Consider the following 25,320-nt stretch of genomic DNA (forward strand, 5'->3'; position numbering starts at 1 on the left):
TTGACATCATCATCCAGCTCAGTTAAAGAATGAAAATGTTATGGAAAATCACTGGGAAACATCAGGAGAACGTCAAGGAATGTTTAGAATGAGCACATGTGTTACACTGTGAAAAAAATATTTATGGTGGCTTACAAACATCAGAATACATCATTTGATATCTCCAGTGAAAATATTAAAATGCTGAAATGAACAGAGTGGGACTTTATGAGACAATAAAAAAATACCAATAAATCTAAAAAATGCTGTAGATATGAACACCGACCTATATGTTCTGGCACCCCTGGCAAAATGATTCATTTTCTGTGCCAGTAGAGTACGTTCTTATAAAAGATAATAGCTTGACATAAACCGATCCCTGTAAAACTCAAGCACAGCAACATGCAATGAAAATGGTTAACAAACTCCTATAAAACGAGCATTTCGCTATAAATTCCATACTAGTTTACTTGGGTTACCTGCTGAGGTGGTCTCAGGCAGCATTTGCAATTGCACAAATAGTGGAGCACATCTGGGAGCTGTCGAGAGTAACCTTTACAAGGGGCATTCAGCAGACGTGTAGGGCCGTCCATGCATACCAACACAGATACGCCACACCAACTCCTGCTCACTGCTTACACTGATCTAGAACCAGTTTCAATCCTCTAGAAACATCACTAAAACCATACAGCATCTATAAAAACCATATGGTCTGTAAATGTGACATACATTAGATGTATGTTTATTTTACATGCCTCAACTTTACTCTCAATTCAACATTAGCGATGTTAAAATAAAATGAATCTGTGGATGTTCCGCACTGAACAGCTCTGTAGCTCTGCCGAGAGGATTTAAACATGCTAAAATGTGTTTAACAGAACCGAGAGTACTACACGCTCAGCTGAAAAGCATAATCAAATTACCCGAAATATTCACTAAATTAACATCTGTGGAAATCTGTGGCCGCAGAATCTGAGTGGGCCTACTTATTAGTAATGCCTCTTTGCATTTATTAGCAATAATTTGGAGATTTATGGCGGAATATTTGCTGGGTTGTGTCAAATCTCAGCAGGCTAATAGCAAACAAACATAAAAAGGCATGTTAACACGATGCACATGCTAACCAGGGTCAAAATGTTAACACAATAAGCTATGAAAGCTATCTTTTCCATTTTTCAATCATATGTTTTTATCCTAACCATTGTGATGATGTGTCACTGGGTAGCCCCGCCCACAATCTCATTGACCAAGAATCTCTCTCCCAATAACTGAAACTTCAGATACGATTCTAAATGGTTAATTATTTCATTGTGAAGTCGAACAGCTTATTGTTTGGTAGACACTGTGTTACGTGCATCATAGTAATACACTAATTTTAAAGGGTCATTGATAGATGGATGCAGTATAATACATTTCCCAAAGTAATTTTGGGATAGTTTTTAGTAGTCAAAGAATCTGAGTGTAATTAAATGCTTTTCACTTTTCAGACAGTTGGCTGCAGATTGAAGTTTGGATTGAACCTCTTCTGTTCTAACCAAATATAACCTGGTAAGATCTCTGTGAAAGCTGATGTGTAAGAATTTCTTAGGCCTCAGGGTCAAATCGTGTCCATCCTAGAAACCTTTTAACTGTTTTTCCAAGCTTGACCGAAGCTAGGCTTTTTCTCCCATGTTACCACGAAGAAGCCACGGACGTCTATATTTACACAACTGGGCGTAACACCCTTCTGAAGATAATCGGATGATTTCTCATCAGGCTTTTACAAGGTGGAAGAAAAGAAATATGCATTTCAAATTAATGAGAAGTCAATGAGTGGGAACATAATAATTATACGCTGTGTCCTTAAGGTATTAATAATATGATTTGTCATGACTCACAGCTGAAGAATGAAGCAACGGAAAGAAAGGCAGGATAAACATAGCGTGAGCACAATATTTGAAGAGTGACATCTTATTAAATAATGCTTTTCTATAATTGTTGAGCTGGAGGGTCTGCAGAAAACTTGAGAGTGGAAAAAAAATTACAAAATGTAATTTAACAGCAAGAAATACAAACCATAGCATAAGAGAAGTATGAAAAGTCTTTTGAATGATGGTGTACTATATGTGTGTGTCTGTGTGTGTGTGTGTGTTTATTTAAAATTCTAAAGGTTTAAATAAGCTGCATTTATTTGATAAAAATACAGTAAAAACCTAATTTTACAACAAATTAAAATAATGTTTTCTATTACAATATATTTTAAAATTCAAAGCTAATTTTACAGCAACCATTACTCAATAAATATAAAAATCAATTTTTACCTATCATTATTACAAATAAGCTAATAATTTAATAAAAATGTAATTTAATTGAATTTAATAATAAAATTACGGAAGTTTTACACAATATTTAAATATATAATACAATAAAATATACAGTTTCCTCTACATTTCTAGGTTGTTGACAAAATATCCAGGCCTGCATGTGTTGGAAACTTCTAATCTCCAGTAACTATAACCTCTTTATGTGGCGAGTAATTGTAGTTTCTTGGGAATAGTGTGTCAGGGATCTTACGATAAGCTGGGATGATGTGGCCTGTCAGAGCTGACGTTACCAGCCAGCCACAGAACTGCTTCTGTCTGTCCCTCCCTTCCCTCGAGCTGCATAGAGTCTGCAGTAACTTCACTTGTAAAGTCACACAAGCTGGAACATGCAAACACACGCACAAACACACACCCTACAGTCAAACATCTGCAGTGCTCACACTGCAACTCTGTCCACACCTCATTCCAGAAAGCAGCTTTCGGTTTCGTGCTCTTATACAGTGATGTGTTTCCATGGGTCACACAGAGGCCATTGCTTTTAAACCCACTTTTGAAATCTTTCAGAGTTTGGCACAGACTAAATGCCTTGATGTCTTTGATATACAAGGAGAAATGAAAGCGGATGTGTAATTTTGAAACTAGTAGTGTTGTTTTTGGTTATCAGTGATTTAGTATCTTTCAATTATTTGTATTCTGTCTAGGGAAGTGAATGCTTTATTATTGCAGCTCAGAGAGGAAGTAAGGTCACTTCCAAAGGTCGTTCAACCCATTATGTTTTCAAAGACTTAGCCAAAGATGCAGATCTAGTGAAATGTCACTCTCTTGTAAAGATCGAGGCTTCCTCCATATGCCTTCACTTTTGCTTTTTGTTGAAAGTAGGGTTGCACAATATTGGAAAAAAAACTCACATTGCGATATTTTGTTTTTCTTTGATATATATTGCGAATGAATAACAAATTAATAACCAGATGACTTTAATAGCTCTATTTAAAAAAAAATAATAATAATAATAATTCAGTGATTGGGGTGATTTTTGTAGAAGAGTAAATCAGCATAGGAAATAAACAAATTACAAGCACAGACAAATATAATCTCAATATAAGATCTAAATTGAATAAACAGTGCTTTGTATTTTTAAGGCAAGTCTAACAGTATTCAGGTACAGAAATTAAATAATCAACTAGAAAATAACACTGATAGTCTTCACTGTACAAATAAATATATTATTATATTATATTAAATCTAATACATTTGTGTTAAAGCTACAAAAGTGATTTTTCCTCTGTGTTTTATTGTTGGATTAACATGACACAGAAAGCAACGGGGACATTAAACTGCAGAGAACATTATGCTCTTTCTTTCTTAATTTGTTTACCTTCACCTAAGCCATAAGCAACTGTTTTTACAAGGAAACATAGTATGGAATACGTATGTGTCAATTCAGGCACAAATAGTAGAGGAAGCGAATGGAATTCAGAGTTCACATGCATGCCTGGCTCTCACCGTGTCTACAACGGACGTGAGCGAGCGGCACGGTGCGATGTGACAAAATACAATAGAACCCATTAAAATCAGCGATGCTGTGTGACTGACTATACTTGATGCGCCGCGACACAAGAAATCCCAGACAGTAAACTGATGCCTCCTAGTATTTATGACATAGTGACACAAAGTTCAAATGATTTGCAAAGGTCACTTTGTCGCGTGTAGTGTAGACAGACCAACACTGACCCTGCATTCTTCTCCCCTGGATTCCTCAGAATTTTATTTATTTTTTCTCGGTAGATCCGGCAGATTCAGCTAATAGAAGCCAAGCAGCAATTATTGCGGAGCCTGCTGCAGATTGACTGAACACACTGCAACAAATTACAAACAAACGTGACATCGTCTATAAACATAGGGCTGCGCATCATGACTAAAAAATATTTAAGGGCTGTTTACTTGGAGTGGATGGCAACAATCAATCTGCAGCATCCAAACAGTGTGCTGTTGTTCAGATTCTAGAGATCACTATCAAGATTTTTGTTTTTGTACTAAAATAGAAGGGCGAAATGCAAACCAAACAAACTATTTTCCAACAGCAAACATCTACAGCTTGTGATTATCATGGCATGTTTTGCATGGATATGGAGAGTAAATCACTACACCAGAGCTGACCAGACAGGTGCTTTAATAAGCACAAAAGCAAAAATAGATCCTACCACTGAGCCTCCAAAAGCAGAAACACTTTGTGGGGAATTCATTTAACAGCTGCATAACTTTTGTGAGCTATGTTACAGTGCTTTTCACTAACCACCCACAATTCGCTCTGGCTGGATTCTGAATACACTAATTAAGTATGTACATCAAGAATAAGAGACTTCCTTTCTTTCTCTACTTCATTAGGAGTTAGGTATCCTGAAATATACTATAACTATATATATATATATATATATATACACACACACACTAGAACACTATAGAATGCAGGACTTAAAAGATTTCTCCTTGCCCTGCCGACGTTTTTCCTGGTCCCAACACAAATATGTTATTTTCCTGGTCCCAACACATATTATTTGTTAATAAATTTAATTTAATAAAAATTTAAATGTTATACGGAATATACTTATAAATTATAATTTTAAATAATATAAAATAATATAAAAATATTTATTAATATACTATTATATTTTTACATCAAAAGACAGAAACATTTGGAAGTAAAAGTGCAATAGCACAAACATTCAAACCATTTTTACTGATGAAGCTTGATGAGTTTATGGACAAATCACTCATAACCATTCCACAGTTTCCAGCAGCTCAACAGCAGTTTTTTTTTTTCAACATTACTAATAAGAAATGTTTCGCGGAACACCACATCAGCATATTAAAATGATGTCTGAAGGATCATGTGACACTGAAGACTACAGTAATGATGCTGAAAATTCAGTTTTGCTATCACAAGAATAAACTACATTCTAAAATACCGTATTTTCCGGAATATAAGTAACACTTTTTTTCATAGTTTGGCCGGTCCTGCGACTTATAGTCAGGTGTGACTTATTTATCAAAATTAATTTGACATGAACCAAGAGAAAAACATTACCATCTACAGCAGCCAGAGGGCGCTCTATGCTGTTCAGTACTTCTGTAGGCTTCCACTGAGCAGAATAGAGCGCCCTCTCGCGGCTGTAGACGGTAATGTTTTCTCTTGGTTCTAAATAAATGCGACTTATAGTCCAGTGCGACTTATATATGTTTTTTTCCTCATCATGATGTATTTTTGGACTGATGCGACTTATACTCAGGTGCGACTTATAGTCCGAAAAATAGGGTATATTCGAATAGAAAAGTTATTTTAAACTGTAATAATATTTCACAATATTACTGTTTTTACCGCATTTCTGGTCAAATAATGGCAGCTTCAGTGAGCATAAGAGATTTATTTAAAAAACGTAGTAAAAATAAAATGTTTTTTTACCCCAAACTTTAAACAGGACCATATATGTAAGGATGGGCAGGCTTTCCTTACTGTTTACTGTATTTGTGTCTAGTTTAAACCCTCAGGCAAGTTTCTACTTTAGCTGTTTTATAAAGAATCAATAAGAAATCAAAAGATCAAATTCTTCCAGTTGTTCATTTTCATTCATGGTAAATATACCATACCTGGCGTCTTATTCCCTATGCTCTGTCCTCAGAGGCTCCTGGCATCACACAGTGACACAGCAGATTTAGATGAGAAGGTATGCTACATATCCCTGCTTCATACTGCATCAGCCTAGCTTTGAAAAATTTCATGGCCAATCACTAAACCTTACGTCCTGAATACTAATTTAAAGACAAGTCCTGCAGTAACTCAAACACAGGACAAATTCGGGCGCACCAAACACTCCTCTGGCCCTATGAAATGCAATCATAATCAAATATTTAACATTTATTTAGAGCTAAGAGGAAAGAACTGGTTTGATATCTCATCTGCTGACAGAGGACAGAGCTGAATCTTAATTAGCTTGACCTCAATTTTCAAAGTTATTTATATATTTAAGGCAGTTATTTAAAAGTACCAAGACAGCCGGGGTGTCAGCCATCACAAGGTGCCAAAAATGCATTCATTTAAATAATATCTGCACAATGCAAACTGCATAACAGCAGTGTAAAGCTGTGTAAAAATATGTAAAGCTTTGAGACCTTTTCATGATAAGAAAAATTAGTTTCAGCCATTCTCGTCCATTTTTATAAAGTTATTACATGCCACCCACAGCGCTTTAGGATTACCACTAGCTTTCCATATGATGTTTAACTTCATAATGGCTGCTGACATATGTGATATGGTTTTATCCGTGGATCAGCGATCATAATCTGGAACAACACTGCCCCGTTTCCGAGAATCATGTCAGCTAACCTGAAACCAACACACCCAATCTGATAGTGACCATCACTGTCACATTCCCTCATCGACATCACACGCCAAACACACCAGCGATCCCCTAGACAGAGCTGGAGCTGTTTGACAGAAATAGACTTGTTTTGTTATGGCCCTGTGAATCCCTTGAGGAAAGAAGCCATAATAAATGCAAGATTGCACATGGGAGACTCAAAACCCCAATGTCAAACTCACCAACACATCAGTGCCCAGAGAGATCTTTCAGACCACATGACTGTCGGGATGTGTTCGGCCCAACAGCGCAGGGACCATTAGTATCATGCCATCATTATGCTGTGTGACTTGTCCTTGTTTTCTAGTAGATGTGTGCTGTGCGACAGCAGCGAAGACAACTGTGTAACCCTAGGAAGAGATCTGAAATATTCTTGATGAGTCATGCAGGATTGGATGACTATACAAATGCACAGCTGTTATTAATGTCACAGAAGAACTGACATATCTCGGGCTTGATCTGTGGGTACAAATATAGCATCGATTTTAAAGGGATAGTTCACCCCAAAATTCAAATTCGGTTATCAATTACTCTTTATCGAGAGTTACTCTTTATCTTTATCGATTGCTAACCTGTGTGACTTAATATCGTCCGTGCAACATTTAGAATTAAAAAAAAAACTTTTGTTTATGAAGTCAAAGAAGTCCTAAACAAAACAATTTTTCTTTAGTGTCATACAGTTTTGGAATTTCATTCTGTAAATGAAGACATAATTAATACTTTTGGGTGAAATATCCCATTAAGTCTCTTAAATTCGAGCCAATATAAATTATTTAAAGCTTACATATTAAAACTGTTATCGATATTAATATTAACATCTATTTTTTTATTTCTCCATCTAAAAATATAGAAAATGAACAAGTAAAATTCAACTAATCTCTAATATCAATAGATATCGGACAGACATATGGGGCATCCCAACTATATAATATATAAAAGCACAGCATATGTGCTGAAAATATGAAAATATTATGTTGAAAATATGAATTGTTCTACCCACATGTTCACATATTCCAAGTATGTGATTAAACTTAGAATCTAATTAAATCAACAGATCCAAAGATAGTTTAGCTGACACTCATATGAGTGCAAAAACACCAGCAGCTCTGATGAATATCGCTGAATTCATAACCACAAAGAATGATTATTGCTGCATTATCTGATACCAAGCAGCTTAATGTTGCATAATCCTCCCCCAAACAAAAAAAATCCACCTCCCAAGGACGCCACAAGAGCCAAAACATTCCCTGGATCAGCACCAGAATACACCGGGGACACAGTAGAAGCAGAAAAAAACAGGCTGACCTCAGGATCTGAAAAGATAAAATGAGTCTTGCTTTACATAAATATAAAACGGTAAGGAACGTCTAGCACAAGGATGTAATTTTCCCATTTGCTCTTGCATTTAATTTCTTTAATGGTTTTTGGGAAGCCAATCTATGTTAAATGTGTTTGCGTCAGTTGTTTCTGCTTCTTAATGAATGAATATGATAAACAAGCTCCGAGATCAATGCTAGCCACCCTACAGATCACTGTGCTCCATCAGCAAAGTTAAGGAAAGAAATGTAAAGTCAAACTCTGGAGGTCATCGGAGATTTCAGACATCATCTGAAAGTTTTTAGTCAGTTTGGCTTAGTAAGCAAACAACCCGGTGTCCTCTAGCTAGTTTGCACAGTCAGAATGACATCAGACTACGGAAGAGAGTGAGAGAGCAAGAACGAGCGAAAGAGAAAGAGAGAGAGAAATATAGCTGCATGCCTCAACAGCTGCTGCAGTCATCTTTGCCAGACACCTGCAAACACACACATACCTCTCACTCCATCCTGAGTCCAGCTAGCCACAAATAACATGCAAACAGCAGGGTCCGGAGGTTCGCCCTTAACTTAAGCTGCGGAGGATAAACTCGGTTGCCCCTGAGCATGAAAAGCCTGCGTTGTTGCAGTGGATGGAGCTCCTCTCACCCAGCGTGACGATGCACTCCACCTGGGCCGTCTGCCTCTCTCCTTTCCCCCAGCCTCCTGTCCCTCAAACACCCTCTCGTTTTCTCTGTCTCTCCACGTCACTTTCTCTTTATGCTCCTCTCAGCCCCTCCCCCTGCTCTCATCCCTCTCCTCCCTCTCTCGCCCTCTCTGTCTTTCTCCCCTGGTGTGTTTTCTGTTGAAGGTGGCGTTTCGATGCTCTTGTCCTCATCCAAAGGGACTGTGTCCCGGTTTTCTGGTTTGACCATGCTGCAAGGTCACAGATTTTTATTTTTTATATTTTATTTTATTTACAGCTTTGCCATAAAACCAAATTCTCCTACTTTCATAGTATGTACTGAATTCGATGAAGAACATCTCATCCATGTATGAAGAACGTTCTGTAGGCATGCAGTTGTGTTTAAATGCATTTCTGTATATTTTTCATTCGACCTGCGAATTACTAACAATAACCACACAAATAATTATCTTCCGTCTTCAAGCCCAATTTAACCACAACGAACCTTTTAGCACCTGTAAGGGGCCACTGATACTAAATAAAAACACCATGTCATGCCTGCGACGAAAGATGAGTGTTGTAACAATTAAAAAAAGTCCACATACTGTGTGTTTAAATAGAAAACACTGAAAAAAAGCGGCACAATCAAATGAAAACAAAAAAAAAAAAACACGCTAGTAACACGTTACCCCCCAGATCAGTTCTCTGCTATTCTTGAATTTGTTTCTCAAATTTGTTGCTTTCTCAACTTCCACAATTCTGGTAAAACTCAGAACTTGCTGCTGTTATTCTTAAAATTTGATTTGATACTGTTTTATTACATACTCTGAGCTAAATCCCACTCGTGGCTATCTGCTGTTTATATTTGGATCAAGCCATAAGAGTTGGATCAAGCGAATAAGAGTTGCTAACTTACTGTTGTGCCTTCAGACGGCAGCTAGCATGAAGCGGCATCAATCTCCTGTACACGTTCCTGAAAAGCAAATGTCTCAGGACTGACCTCGGCTCACATCACCAAGAGATCCGAACTGCAGAGGCACCCGTACGAGTGCCAGGACCTCAAGTTTTGTGTACTTGCTAATCTAAGCGCAATACAATCGCTCTTTGACTGTATAGGAAGGATTTAACTTTAATGGGATTGCAAACTGAATCCGGCAGGTGGTGTCCATGATTAGCTCATGTTCGGCTTTTGCCCTTAAAAACGGCAGAGCCTTGCACAACAAACACACAGAGGCTCAGTCATCTGTGGAGGCACAAAGCCCCCTCATGGCCCACTTGACCAAACTTGTGACTAAAGTGAAGTGGCGCTTGGCGACCACTGGAGCCAAAACAGTCCTTGGATAATTGTCTATTAAAGATTCCTTCAAAAGCAAAATGACTGCTGCAAACTACTATTAAGTAAGTAATCATTGGTGTGTCTGCTGTAACTGATCTAAGTGGACAGCTGCCAAACTCTGCTAGGGTCTTAGTTTCAAATGCAAACTGGTTACTCTCTGTGTGTGTGTGTGTGTGTGTATACATATATATATATATATATATATATATATGTGTGTGTAATGTGTTGACTATTTTCAATCAAGAAAATTAGAAAAAGCTGCATATAGTTTTTTTTGTGCCCGATATGCCGTCTTTAGTAAACAGTAAATATTTTCTAAAAAAATATTTAGATAATTTTCCTTTTACAATTTTGGCACAATTGCAATACAGTAGTAATAAAAAAATTATATCGTATTAATGGAGAAAAAAAATGTCCTTATTGGGTAAAAGACTCTCCTGCGTCAATTATACACAGGCACAAATAAGGAGCAGCTGGAGGGGAGTACAGGAACTCAAAAGAGCTTTACCCTTCAATCCACAGACTGCTGTGCTCCTCCTATTTCTGTGTTATCTCTCACATCTGACCACTTGGGACTGCATCGACTCAAACACACCGCCTGTCCATTAATATGTGTGCTGAACTATAATACAGGATGACCATAATAGCCTCAGCCTGCATAGCCTGTGACATCAGCGGAAATGGAAAACATTTTATAGGAAAATAAATGTATTTTTTTAATAGATCAGTTTTCACTTTGGAATAACAAGGAGAACAGTTCACAATAGCACCAGGAACACGAATTAAGAAAGACAAAGTGAATTTTAATTTCACGTTGACCTTAAAAAGGTGCAGAGCACAAAGGACCAGTTCAGGAGCAGAGGTTTATGGCGTTGTGTTAGTAAAGGTTTTGACAGAAAGAGGGAACACTAACAAGTGTAAAGAGGCTGGTCACCGAGGACCTTAATCTGCTGAAAGCTGGACAGATTATGACATCATCACAAACGTCCAATCCGTTAACTTAATCCTATTGATAACTACAGTTACACAGCAAAAAAAAGTATAGTAATAAAACCATGAACTATTTTTACTGACAAAAATCTAGATGTTAATGCAATCGTCTTTGCAGCACACAAGGGACAAAGAAAATCACTCAGGGAGCCATTGGTTCCTACAGAAAACAAAAACAGGCAGCACATTATTTTTAAATCACCTTAAAATCAGTCATAATGTCATGTGTTTATGTCTCCCCTCCTTTTATAACATCAGCATTTAAATCCATCTTGTAGATGTCCTGGGAACTAAGGTTTACTTAAAGCTGGAACTAAACGTCTTTTCCAACTTGAGAACATACAGTCACAAAGAATTATTTACTACACAGAATCTGTGCCAATATCATTGACCAGAATCATGTCAGCATTACTTGGCCACTGCATTGAGGCTTCTCCTCTTCTCCTCAAATCATCCTATAAATGCTGTCATGTCTTGCACACATCCAGTCTGTTTTTCTCCATTAGTAACATGCAATTAGATAGGAGGTGTTGAATTGGACCTTTAGTTCCTTGCATTCTTTCTTATCAGGTAGACAACAGGTTAAGTATAAATAGAAATGCAAAATGCTGTTCTTTATAGTTATTTATTTTTTAGCTGACTAATGAGCATATGGATCCACCATAAAGCAAAAAGAAGAAGACGCCTCACACACCTGCTGCTGAGAAAGCGCACAACAGGACGCTCTCAGGAGAGTTCTAAGAGTTCAGACGTAAAAGGTAAAAAACAATATAAGTTCTGTTCAGTTTCTTGCACAGACTGATCAATTTGTGTCTTTACACATCAATATATCGTCACGAGCCACAGGGTTTAATTTGGTTTAATTGGTGTATGTTATTTTAGTTTTATTGCATATTTTAGACGTGATTCCCATCCACTTACATTATAAGACTGACAGACTGCAACGGTTTGAGCTAAAAATCTTGGTTTGTGTTCTACTGAAGAAACAAAGTCATCGGTTGCACTGGGGGTATGCAGATAAACATATTTTTATTTGGGGGGGGGGGGGGGGGGGGGGTGAACTATCCATATAATGTCCACCCAGCTGACTACCTGCTGTAGTTTGTTCAAGTTGTGCACAAAATAGACACTGCTTTTCTGCACTTTTACTTTGCACGTCTCCATCATTTTCGATCTCTCTCATGCTGCACAACTAGAACCAGTGGCGATCTCAGCAAAGATTTCACTTGCAAATATATATTTATGGTCGCAAATGCAACCGTTTTAGTCTCAGTCACAAATACTGTTCGCCTAAGGTCTGTGTTTTCTTTGAGCACCAAACTCAAAGAACATTAAACTGTATGCTACTGGCTCCCTCAGTTAAGCTGAATGTTCAGGGGGAACCTTGAGGCAATGCTGCACATACTTGTTGAAAACTACACGGCTACACATAGACCTTTTGACTTTTCAAAAAGAATAACTACATTTTATGATAATCTTCAACCTTTCTTTATTGTATTTTTATTTTTTTATTTTTTACATTTTGGTAACAAATATGGATATAGAAAATGCTCATTTGAAATTAACAGAAAGAATGCCTCATACAATATTTAAGCCAAACCCACAAATTGTATTTTATTTTAATAACAGGGTTGTAAAAATGCTAATATGAACATACAAAACATAAAAAATAAACTACTCAAGTAATATTTATGCCAAACCTGCAATCTTTCTAATTAATTTTATTTTAAATGTTGATAGCGGTTGTAAAAATGCAAATATGAATATAGAAAATGCTACATATTAAATGAACAGAAAATAATTGACTCATATTATTATTGATGATCAACATTTTTAGGAAAAGCAAAAGTCAATTTTCACATATATATATATATATATATATATATATATATATATATATACACTTTTCTGCTGATGATCTTGGATAAATACATGAAACTTGAACTTATGTTTCTGTAAATGAAAAAGTATTTTTAATTTCCTAGGAAAGGAATGATGCTGTGTTGAGTGGTTGGAAGGCCTCATCCTTTGTTTTTACAACGCTCAGTTTGTGACCTCACTTACTCGAAGGGCAGGAGGAGTTGTGTGTGAGCGTCTGCGAGTGAGTCATGGATGGCCAAGCAGCCATAGATGGATAGTTTTTATATTCCTCAGCATCTATTTGGCACTTTACTGCAGACGCAGGCAAGTGAACTGACATAACAATCCATTCTAGCAATACTGAGCTCACAAAGCTACTCTGGAAATATGCAGCGGAGAGGGAATTGACATCATTGACTTGTCACATTTTATTACCAGAATGCCACACTCACTTCCATATCAGCCTGTAGGGGGAGCCATCGTACAATCTACATGTCTGATGATGACAATGGGGATATCACATCATCATTCTCTGTATTTGGAGAATCTATGTAAAGACAGAAATCATTTCTGAAACTGAAAACAATTACTGACTAGACGATCGCTAATGAACATATGCAAATGCACTGGACATTATAATTAATAAAACATTCAAGTAGTCTTGTCACGAGTCTTGTGCACAGGGAGATTTTTAAAAAGAAGCTGTAATGTATATGAACGTCATAGATCTTCTGAGATGAATTGGCGCTTTCCAGTGGCATTATCCCTGCAGCCAATTAACACAAGCTAGGAGAGCCTATACTTAACTGTGATTGGCTGAGAGCACTCAGGGGATCTCATTACAGCATGGCAGTGCAACTTCTCACTGGCACAGCCTCTGACAGCAGTTTGATCAGTGGCTCAAAGAGCTTCAGCATAGACGACCACAACTCCAGTATTCTATTTCAACCAAAGTGTCTTCATATTCTATACTGTTTTATATGAAACAAACGAATAGTAAAAGTAATGCAGTTGGATTTATGATTTTCATCTGGATGATAAACTGACACTAAAGAAAGGGCCCCTTAGTAATTCTTTATAATTTGAATTTAAAGTCTGATATTTCTAATAAGACTTTGAAAAATATATATTTGGAAATATAACTATTGTAAGCTTCAGAGAATATATGCAACATTTAAAAAAAAATTTACATTTAAAAATGTAATTTTTGATATATGAGGCTTTTATGGTTTTACTGACTACAACAACAAAAAAATGTCACTGCATTTATATTCTTAAAAGAAATTCAGTTTATTTAGTTTGTTTATACAGGAACATATTATATAATATTATAGGAACATATTATATTATTAATATTAATATAACAAAACAATTTTTTATTTTCTTTTTGTTTATGCAAGAACCATTTAATTTTATATTTTATTCATACAGGAATCATTGAAATATATTATTAATATTAAAATATTCATAATATTATAATAATGATAATAAATAAATAAATAAATAATTTATTTTAATTTTTGATATTAATTTATAAATTACATGTTGATTTAAAAAATAGACAGACAGACAGACAGATAGATAGATAAATAAATTATATATATATATATATATATATATATATATATATATATATATATATATATATATATATATATATATATATATACACACACACACACACACAAACTAAAAATATATTTAATCTTTTGAAGAACTATCAATCTTTTGCATCTTTTTTTCATATATTGCTTAAATACTGACATAAAGGTGAAAAACAAACTTCTGCAAATGATTCTTTGAAATTTCGGCATTGCCAGGCTCAACACAGAAAGTCTGTGGAGTGATGTCATGGTAATGACATTCCAGTGAGAGAGGCTGGGGTGCTGTTTGAGGATCCGGCTGATTTACATACATGCTTTCTGTGAAATAGGGTTGGAAAAAAAGACGCACTGCACGCATAAAACACACACTGTATAAACACACAAGACAGATAGACGCTCGCATTAGTGAAGAACACTGTGTGCAGAATGAGGAGCTTTATTAGTCTGAAAGATATTTAAAGCGCTATAATTCAAACAGAACAAAACTTGGTAAACAAAGCAATTACATCAACTTCAGCAGGCTACAGCCTAGAGAAGATCCAATGTCTGCAACTATATAGTGTGTTTGTGTGTGTTTACAGCATGCCTTGCAGTGAGAACTGGATTTAATGATTGTTTACAGGCCGCATTGACGTATGTTCCACATATACACAGATGTCAGTGTGGTAACTGCCTCTTCACTGTGTGTTCACATGCCTCGACTAATTTAAAGGGAAGCCAGCACTTGTGTGCATCCTGCTGGGATGCTCGCTATAGTGGAATTGGGGAAGAGTGACGTCTGTACTGTATATCAGGATATGCTCTGATGCCATATGGGCATGGTGCTCAAGGACTGAGTGTGCTTTAAAAAAGTCTTTGTGCACATTTAAAGGGACAGTTGTTCATCCAAAAATGAAAATTCTGCTGTCATTCAAAGTTATTTTTAACTAAGGAACTAAGGTTCATTATGTTCAAGGGCTGTGAAGCTCCAAAAAGGATCAAAGATATTTCACAAGAACCATAAAAATAGTCTGTAAAATAGTCTATATTTCAAGTCTTTGAAGATGTATCTATTGAATATTGCCTTAAATTTGGTGTACTTTTCACACAGATCTACTGTAGAGCTTCAAAAAAAACTATTTATGATACTTTCATGGTGCTATTTTGGTGTCCTTTGTTCTTTTTTGGAGATTGACAGCTCATAGTCACAATAAACTATGTGAACTCCTCCTTTGGTGCTCCACCAAAAAAAAAAAAAAAAGATTTTGCCTCTTCATTTCAGAACACCACTGACATTTTTCTTGAATGATGGTGTCTAAGAGCAAAGAATTTGGCAAAAAAACACCTCTGAGACACTTACACCCACTGAAATCTCTCTATGCCTGCCTTATCCATTACACACCATTATCACTCCACTTGAATGAATAATCTGCAATGAATTTCTAATGTCCCATTTCTGTCTGACAGTATCACACCATTTATCATTGACAGTGTCTAGTGAAGCTGGCATGGACTGCTAGGTGATACCGCTATATGGAAATGGATTTAGTTAAATGGACAAGCAGAGGACGGATGGGCCAGTAAACAATGCATGAGCACACATACATCACCTGGGACTCTTTCCTCTGTCGGCCCATTAAAAACAGCTCAGAAGCACAAACTGCTTTGCATTATGGACAAAATTGACCGATTGACAGGGGACCACTTATTGGGAAAAAGCTGCCAATTTATTACCAGAATCAGCAGAAGATAACCACCTGCATACTTTCAGCATATCCTGTTTTTTTTTTAGACCTCAAAAAAAGATTTGTACTTTATTGTACATACAAAAATATAAAAATTATGTCAGACTATTTATTTATTATTTATTTGTTATAGCTGATAACCAATAAACCCAATATTATAATTATGTAGCATTTTTCTTAATAAATAGGAAATAAATGATCACAAAAGTATATATATATATATATATATATATATATATATATATATATATAAAAACTTGAAATTATAGTAGAATAAAAAGAAAATAAATTATAAATTGCAATGCCTGATCACTGATAATTGTCAATATTAAAAATGAATAGTATTTTGTGTAAATAAATTAGAACTAAACAACAACAAAAATATATGCATATAAAACACAATAAAACAATAGGTTATGGCTGATAATTATATATTTATCTATTATATAGTTTTTCTTTAAATCATTAAAAAATAAACTACAACTAATAAAAATTATAATATTAAAAAAACTACAATCAATCATTTTAAAACGTCAAAATAGGCATCACATCATTATGTGGCGTGTTAAAAACAGATATTCATTTTGAGATTTGCTAAAGCTACAGATGTTTTAAAGATGGACTTTAAGCATTAGATTATGGAGAAGGTTATCTAAATGCAAAGACAAGCAGTGAAATTTCTGACAATGACTGACACGATAAAATAAACAATCTCTAATATCAGCAGATAATGGATATGGTAGCAATATACTGCGCATCCCTTATCTGATCTTCTCAAAATGACCAAATTTCTATCCAGACTTCAAGGCAAAACTCTGAACAACCAATATCAAAACCCAGACCTCGAGAAAAATGTCAAAAAGAGCTCAATTATTCCCCAGCACCTCCAGCGAGATCTTTATATAGATCTTCTCGGTCTACAGAGTGAAGCAGCCTGGATTACAAAGAGAGAGCAGCTGGGAGCAGAAGGGTAATGAGTGACAAGCATGCATCAGCAAAAAGACAGAGCTCCCTAATTACGGCTTACACCCCCAGCTCTGGCTCTGCTTAAACACAGGAGTGGATTGAAGCAGGCATTGAAAGAATGTGACGTACGATTCAATGCACGCTCCCTAGATATTATTTTATCTTAGATATTTTGATTGGCAGTTGAAAGCATATCCCGGAATGAATAATTTCCATCTGTCCCCAAAAAAGCAAAGATTGTACACTTGGTTCCAGAGCCTTTCATCATCATTTTTTTATTTGTTACATCTGAAGAAGGCAAGAGAAAAATGAACAGGTCGCCTTGGCTGAGGCAACGCGTCATTTTTGTTTCCGCTGAAGGGATTTCCTTTTTTCTCTCTCTCAGTCTCTTTCTTTCCAGTAGATTAAAATCCTCTCCTTCCAGTCTCTCATGCATAATTATGTTCATCACAAAGGATGAGCCTTTTAAATGGGCAGGAATTGCAGATGAGGCTGGAACGATTGGTTGGCTGCATGAGGTAATTCATCTGTTTCTCTCATGTTAGTCCTGCATCATTTGCTAGATTCCGCTCCTATATAGGAAAAAGCTAAAAAGCACTAAATGCTTAAATTCAGGGGTGTGAATTAACAAATTACACATACTCACGTTATTTATTGATTTTTTTTTAGCTGTTTAAAAATGATGTACTTTTACTCAAGTATTTCAAGTAGGGCTGTGTATCGGCAAGAATCTGGCGATACGATACATTTCACGATACAGGGGTTGCGATGCGATACCAATTGCTCTACCAAACTATGAAGTTTGTTTTCATAGTACAATGAATTGTTTAATCTTAAAAGAGTCCTCGCCATTAACTTAAAAATACACAATAAATCAGGCCAGTGTGAAAATGGTAAAATGAAAATGAAAACAGCAAGCCTCAAAAATAACTTACTCACTTGACATGAATTGCTTTAGAGAAGAAAATCAATATAGTTCTCAAAGGCAGCATAAAACAGGACCTTTTCCACAAGCTACAGATTGTTTGAGGTGAGACAATATAATTGTCAAACATTTTGGTCTTGGCACATCTATCTTTGAAGAGCCAAAGCATGTCTCTGTGGTTCTCTAATATCATTCAAACAGTTTACGTCTTTTTCTCCAGACCCTGCAATAAAAGTGCCCTAAATTTGTCCGGCTTCAAGAGTGGCTTTCAAAAGAGCCATGCACAAGAGTAAAAGAGCTTCAGAAAAGCTCTCACTGACTTCCGTCAATACTTTAGAGGAGAGACATTTAAGAGTGATAAACAATTTGACTTTATGACCTCCAGCCAAACTTTTTCTTAACTAATAACAGATCTTTAGCTCATAATTTAAATTCTCAAACAATGACGATTCATGACTATGAATAATTGCTTCAGGTTGTGTAAATGATGACTGAACATTAATTTTTGGGCGTAATTTCCCTTTAACTGTGCACTTTTAGGGTTTTCGGCTTGTCAAAGTCTTTCCACCCCGTTATTTGAACTCTACAGACATCATTTAACCATTCTCACAAACAGAACTTGTGGTACATTTGTGGACAAAAAGACTGTGGAAACGGTTTCGTGTTTGTGTTGAGAGTAAAACAGCCAAATATTTCCAACCACGTCACTCCACTTTAAAATGGGGAAAAGTCTGTCTCATCTTTCCTCTCTAAAAGCTTCCTCTTTAGCGGGCTATTGCGCCGCCCCTAGCTGTTTTACAGGGGTAATGATGTTTATATGAGTTACATAAAGGCATGCAGGCGTGCAAAGCTCTGTCAGTTGAGCTGAAATCCACCGATGCGTTCACCATCTTCGATGAAAAAAGTAACTTTTGAAGAGTGCTTCACATTGAGCTTTCTTGAAATGCTATAAACAAAATAGAAAAAAAGGCACAAAACTCCCATTGAAATATCATTGAGAGTTTCCCCTGGTGAAAATAACAATCTTTCCAATAACACGCAGGGGAGACAGTGGTCCTTGAAAATGATATAGTGAGATACAAAAGTGTTCTGAAAGGGGAAAACAGTTATCGTGGCAAACATGGGCTAGAGACCAAGTAAAGATATTTGCAGCTCTGCATCATTAATTGTACAATTCAATATATAAAGATTAGCTATGGAGCAAAAAAAAAAAAAAATATTAAGAAGAGGAGTGTTTGATAAACTAGATGACCAATTTCAGACCTAAAATAGTGGCCGGAGGGGTCGTTTGGGGAGGTGTTTGTGTGCATAAGGTTTAACGGGTCAGGCAACATTAAACAGAAGATGGACTGACCTATTCCCAACGAGGTCACGACCGCAATAAATTTTAGATGTTCAGCAGAGAGAGACCGCGCTGGGCAATGTGCTGTGAGATGCATAAAATATGTAGCCCCAGGTGGACGGGATGGGCCAATATCCAGTCATTACTCTGGCCTTGAGCTGACAGGCCACTGGCTAAAGGTTAGATCATGAAAAGGCATGCAAGACCTAAAGTCTCAGTAAGATGTACAAAATACGTGCTTGAAGGATTGCGAGGCTTTAACAGAACATAAAAATGTACCATTTTCTTAACATAACACCATCAAGTCCATTAAAACTTTCTAATAAATGACAGTCATTTTAAAACAAGAGATATAACCCACAGTATGTTAAAAGATTCAGCACCCACAGAAAGGACTTTATGAGCTGGAAGGTATGCTTCGGCTCTTATAAGACGGGATGGATTGCATTTCAAATGCACTTGAAAGGTAGGGCGATTCACTTTGTATTGTTTAGGCAGAGCTGATATAATTTTAATGAGTACTCTTGAGCTCACTCAGATCGAATAACTAGGAGAGCAAGAAATTGGAATCCTTTCAAAAACAGGCTGATAGGAAAACAATTCATTCAGTTTAAAAATAAACCACATTAGAGATTCACAGAAATCATGAAGTGACCGTCTTATTGCACCATGACATAGAGCAACAATTCATCAAACCAACGAATGCGTCATGTTATAATACTGCTGAATGTAACCTAATTATTCAGTGCAAACCGCGACCCTTGCTCTGAAATATTAATAGAAGCTAATAAGAATATTGGCACTGTGTCAGAGGAAAAGACGAACAGCACCTTCACTCGTGTTGAGATGTTTGGCAATGAGGAAATATTATTATAAATGATACATTTTTCCATATCGAAATATATGAAATTCCAACTATACACACCACTACACATGGAAAACATACTTAAGTTTGGTCATAGATAGATAGATAGATAGATAGATGTAAACTCCTCACATTGCAGTGAAGTTTTGCATCCAGCCGAGAGACTGAATCAGACAGAATTGCTTACTCACCCACTGAACGTTCAGTGATCTGTCTAGAGAAATGCTGCTGTCTTTTCCTGCTCTCTTTGCCCACTTCTGAAAAATTCCAGTGTCTCCTCTGAATAGAACTCAAACCTCACAAATTGATGTTGAATTGATGCAAGTTTCTTCTTCTTGCTGTAAGAAAAGTCTAAAAAACCAGTGACATTCAGTCTGTGTGCAACTTTTTGAAGTCTGTTTGTGGTTCCTCAAATCCAAAAAAGCCTAACTGCAGGCACAGAGAACGAAAAAGCCTGGAGATTCCTTTATACAAAACACAGGCTCCAGCAAACAGTTCGGCCCTCAGAGCCCCCTCCAAAGGTTCGGAAAATATTTGCTAACGTTTCGTGACGCACAGGAGGCAAACTCACGGATGCAGACAGCCAGTCAGACAACCCATAGGAAACACTGCATAACCAAGAGATTCATAAAGTTCTCCAATAAGAGTACAACACAAGGAAAGAACAACCACCTCTCCATTTGTAAAAGGTGTTTGAGAAGGAAAGACTAGGAATGGGACAAGATGGACACCTTCAGACGCAAATGCAAGCCGCACAAAGTAAATTAATAATAACCTGTGCTTCCACCACTGGATCAGGTTGCCTGGCTTCTACAGTTTCACAAGTCCTTTATTTTAAAACAGCCTAAAATTTTAAGGTACAATGACTTCCAAAAAGCAAATTTCCTTCAGCATGATAAAACACCACAGGGGGTTGAACAAATGATAGATTCCTTTTGAATCAGAAATCGTTCCAGATAGAACAAAAAATAAGATGTAGCATTCCTGGAAGAAGGCCCTTGTCCTGGGTTTGTGCCCTGAAGGCCGGTGAGGAGACAATTTTGCCTTGTGAAATGAGATATTGAGAGTGAGCTCATACTAAAGGTGACAGCAGAAAAGCAGCATTGAAGAGTCCGGAAATGAAGCGGAGGAGAATCTGAGAACTCTGCCATGGGACACCCGACGACGAGTCTGAAAAGTAACAGGAACTTAAAGGAACTCTATAATCCAAATTTCCCCAAAGCACTGACTTGCTGTCTTCATTCATTTCACTGCCAAAGGCTCTTTTGTAGCTACAGTTTCCTCCTTTGGGTCAAAGTGTTTCATTGGTGTTCTATAATAAAAATCTTGTGATTTAAATGAATACTTGATTCAAAAATGACAGTTGTCATAATTAATTACTAAGAGGAAATATCAGTGAGAGCTGTCATCAGCTCTTCAATCTAATTCAAAATTGAGCTTTTTAAACATCCTACATTGTGAGAACAAATTCAGATTGACAAACACTTGATTTCAATCGATTTAATTTGATTCAATAGAAAGTAGAACGTTTGTGTTTATGAGCCTTTTCTTTTAACTAACAATTCAAAAGAATGTACTGGTCTGAATCATCGCTCAGAACAATTTATCGCATTTACAGCAAGAGAATTCCATTTATATGTGAGTAAAATTGACTGAAATATATGGAAATGAATCAGAATCAAATAAACAGCAATCAGTGTTGGTATTCACAGAGAGACAAGTCCGGATATGGACAAGTTTAAATGTTTTCAAACTGCTTCAAAGTCAGTTTTGATTACTTGTGGACTTTGAAGCAAATTCTATAACCAAAGTCGTAACTTTAAAAGCCACAGGAAACTGTTCATTAACGGCTCATTACAGATATTTGCTTCAGGACTCTTGATATACTGCATGTTTGTGATTCACTAAAAAGAACTGGCTCATAAGAATCATTTGTAAGCTACTGCAGAGAGGGAGATTATAACAAAATACCGACTTAATTTTCAGTCTGGTTGGGAACTACATGAGCTGGTTGGAAACACACGATGACAGCTATTTCCTGAAATATGCAGTATGTACACCCCAGAACCACAGGAGATGATTTTGGAAAGAACACCAAGAGCAACAACAAGAAGACAACTGTGAAAGAGTGCTATATGTTTATGGATATAGAGGAAATGGAAAATCTCTGAAAGAGGAGATCTGAATATGTGTGTCTATGGAGGAGGGGACAGAAACGCCTTTCCATTTCCACTTCAAAACAACTACATAGCAAAGGATGATTCAGAAGATTCAGCTCCAAAACAGAGTCGAGTCTGTGGCTCACCAAATGCTTGGGAGCAAATTACAGAGCCCTTGCAAACTGTTTGACTACCGTGGTGAATGAAGTGGCCTGACTCAGACTCAGAGCCTCTAGTCACTAATTTTAGCCAAGCTGGGTGGAAGCACACAGGCTAGTTGAGCTATTAATGAAATGGCTGTACTAATCGAAACAATGTAATAGAATAAAATAGCATGTGATTTTAATTATAAAGAACGAATGAAGCCACTAAAGTCCACACGCTGTACTTTATGAGATGTTTATTTTGCATTTTAATACACATTCTTGGTGAGTACATCGGTTACCATTCTCATTAGAAGAAAACACTATTAAAGTTTACTGTAATGACAAAATCTCACTATGTGGTCTCCATCTGACAGACTAAAGCAATTAAAAGACAAATCAATATGTATTTAGTAAGTAGTCATGTAATATGCAGGATAATGTACAGTTTGAAACCACTTTTAATTTTATTTTGTCTCTTTTCATCCTCTGAAAATAATTTGAAAGCTGATTTGAAATAATAATCAATAATCCAAAAATTCACAAAAAAATACGTTTATCTATAAAATAATGCGAACATCTCAACTTAACCTCATTTTTCTCTAACAGTGCCAAACCATCATGTGTGAATGGACAGAACAGGTGTTTTGCTAGAGAAGAACGCCAAAAATGTATCTTCGCAATCACCTACCTTATCGTCCGCACTGAAATGCAGTATTTCCACATCAGATTCAACATGAGGGCATTTCCTGCCTGGCTGCTCAGTGAGGGTCTTCAGAACACAAGGTGGTGTAGATCCAACAAGGAGGACAAGAAAATACAGTGGAGCTCAGCACGTGCTGCTTGACTCAACTCAACTCCAATCATCCAGACTAGCCGCTCCTTCCTCTTTCCCTTCTCTCAACCACAAACAGAGTGCTACGGTTGAAGTGCTCACGAGTGGGGGAAAATCAATTAATAAATAAATTCACTAATTCATTCACCCCCCTCAATTCAAGTTACAGCAGTTGCAGATGCTTTTGAAGTATAGGCGTCTTTAGCTTCGTTTATGTAGCCATACCCAAACGTTCCCCTTTAGGAAAAGTCGTCTACCAGCAATCAGAGGTTCCCATGCTAGCTGAGGTCTATGTCTGTATTCTATGTCTGTACATCAGATGTACGGATGTACTCGTTTTTCTCAAGCAGATGCACTATAAGCCGCTCGCAGTGTCTCTCATTTGTTTCAGAGGTTGTTAAATCCCAGTTTTTGTCAAAAGAGAAATGTAGGCCTGCACGGCCAACAATTACGCCAAGTGTGACGTGTTTCCCTAAGGATACCAGGGAGGGTCTGACCAGTGTTTATACTCTCAAATATAGCTTGTGGATGTAGTTAATTAGTCTCAGTAACATCAAATAAGTGTCGTAATGGAACTTGACTGTAAAACTTGAGTGAGTCCAGATTTGTCCTGGAGAACAGTGTTGCAGGAGGCCATGAGATCATAATCAAAGCCTGTCATTGGAGTAAAGGCTTGGCAGGCTCCATGGAAATGGATTACTCTCAAAAACTTACTTTAAGCCTTACACACCAACACTGGAATACACATGGGAAAACATGTGAGGAAAAGCCATGAAGAGGAAAAACTGGATTGGAGCCGGTGAAAGAACTGTGCAGAAACAGAGAAATCAATCTAGTCTGGAAAGTTTTAAAATGAACTTTAGGTTGGTTTAAAGTTCTGCAACTACAGATGAGTGAAATATATACAGTGAGATCGATTTCAGATGCTGAGTTTTTTTTTGTTTGCTTGGCTTTGTTTACCTCCTCTTTGTGTTTGAAACGATTCCACAACCTTTGGGTTAAACTGCCGACTGTCCACTTTAATTTAAAGGGAGGGTGAATATTTAAACATTTTACTGTTGTTTTATACAACAAAGTTTACTTCGTGAAGACAACTCAAAATGTCCACCACTGTTCAAAAGTTAAGGTTATTGTCAATGTTGGAAACCGCTTAATATTTTTGTGGAAACTGAATAAATTTTTCAAAATTCTTAGATGAATAGAAAGTTAAAATTAATTTATTATTAAAAAAAAGAAATATTTATTTAAAACAGAAATCTTTTGTGTTATTATACATGCATTTACTGTCATTTTTAATCCGTTTAACGGATACTTTATTTTAAAATTATCATTCAGTTTTAATTATACAAGGCCTTTGAAGCAAAGTCTGAGAACAAAGTCATAATACCTCTTAAATTGCACCACATTTATAGGAAATAAAAGAGTGACATAATAAAGATGACAGTTTAATACTGGCTAATAATCTCAACGGAATTGTGGAACACATTATGAGGATGAATTTATGACTACAGCAAGTTAAATGTCTCACTATGTGGTCTCCATCTGACAGACCAAAGCAATAAAAAGACAAATCAATATTTATTTAGTAAGTAGTCATGTAATATGCAGGACAATGTACAGTTAGACTGTTATTAATGCAATGAAACCACTTTTAATTTTTTTTGTCTCTTTTCATCCTCTGAAAATAATTTGAAAGCTGATTTGAAATAATAATCAATAATCCAAAAACAACAACAAAAAAGACATCGAAGTTTATGAATGAATAAATAAAATATTTTTTAAATAATTTATAATAAATTTTAATAAACGTGTGCATTAGTCAACTGCTTTACACATATGTTCTTCAATATATACATTTTATCAGTATTTCTTTCAAGAAAACCCATGAACTTGGCAC

General features: G+C 36.3%; 1 protein-coding gene across 6 annotated transcripts in view; it reads right to left on the reverse strand.

The window, feature by feature from the left end:
* LOC113095923 (IQ motif and SEC7 domain-containing protein 1-like) overlaps positions 1-25,320 on the reverse strand; it is a 158,644-nt gene that overhangs the window by 32,994 nt on the left and 100,330 nt on the right. The window contains exon 1 of one of the 6 annotated variants that reach the window (XM_026261265.1): positions 6,880-7,342. The exons of the other annotated variants lie outside the window; for them this stretch is intronic. Within the exon in view, the coding sequence (XP_026117050.1) occupies positions 6,880-6,917 (38 nt within the window). The 5' untranslated portion in view covers positions 6,918-7,342. Of the gene's footprint in view, positions 1-6,879; positions 7,343-25,320 lie in introns of those variants that run through there. 6 annotated transcript variants of the gene reach the window in all.

Source organism: Carassius auratus, unplaced genomic scaffold, assembly GCF_003368295.1.
Source record: "Carassius auratus strain Wakin unplaced genomic scaffold, ASM336829v1 scaf_tig00215808, whole genome shotgun sequence".
NCBI classification, from domain to species: Eukaryota; Metazoa; Chordata; class Actinopteri; order Cypriniformes; family Cyprinidae; genus Carassius; species Carassius auratus.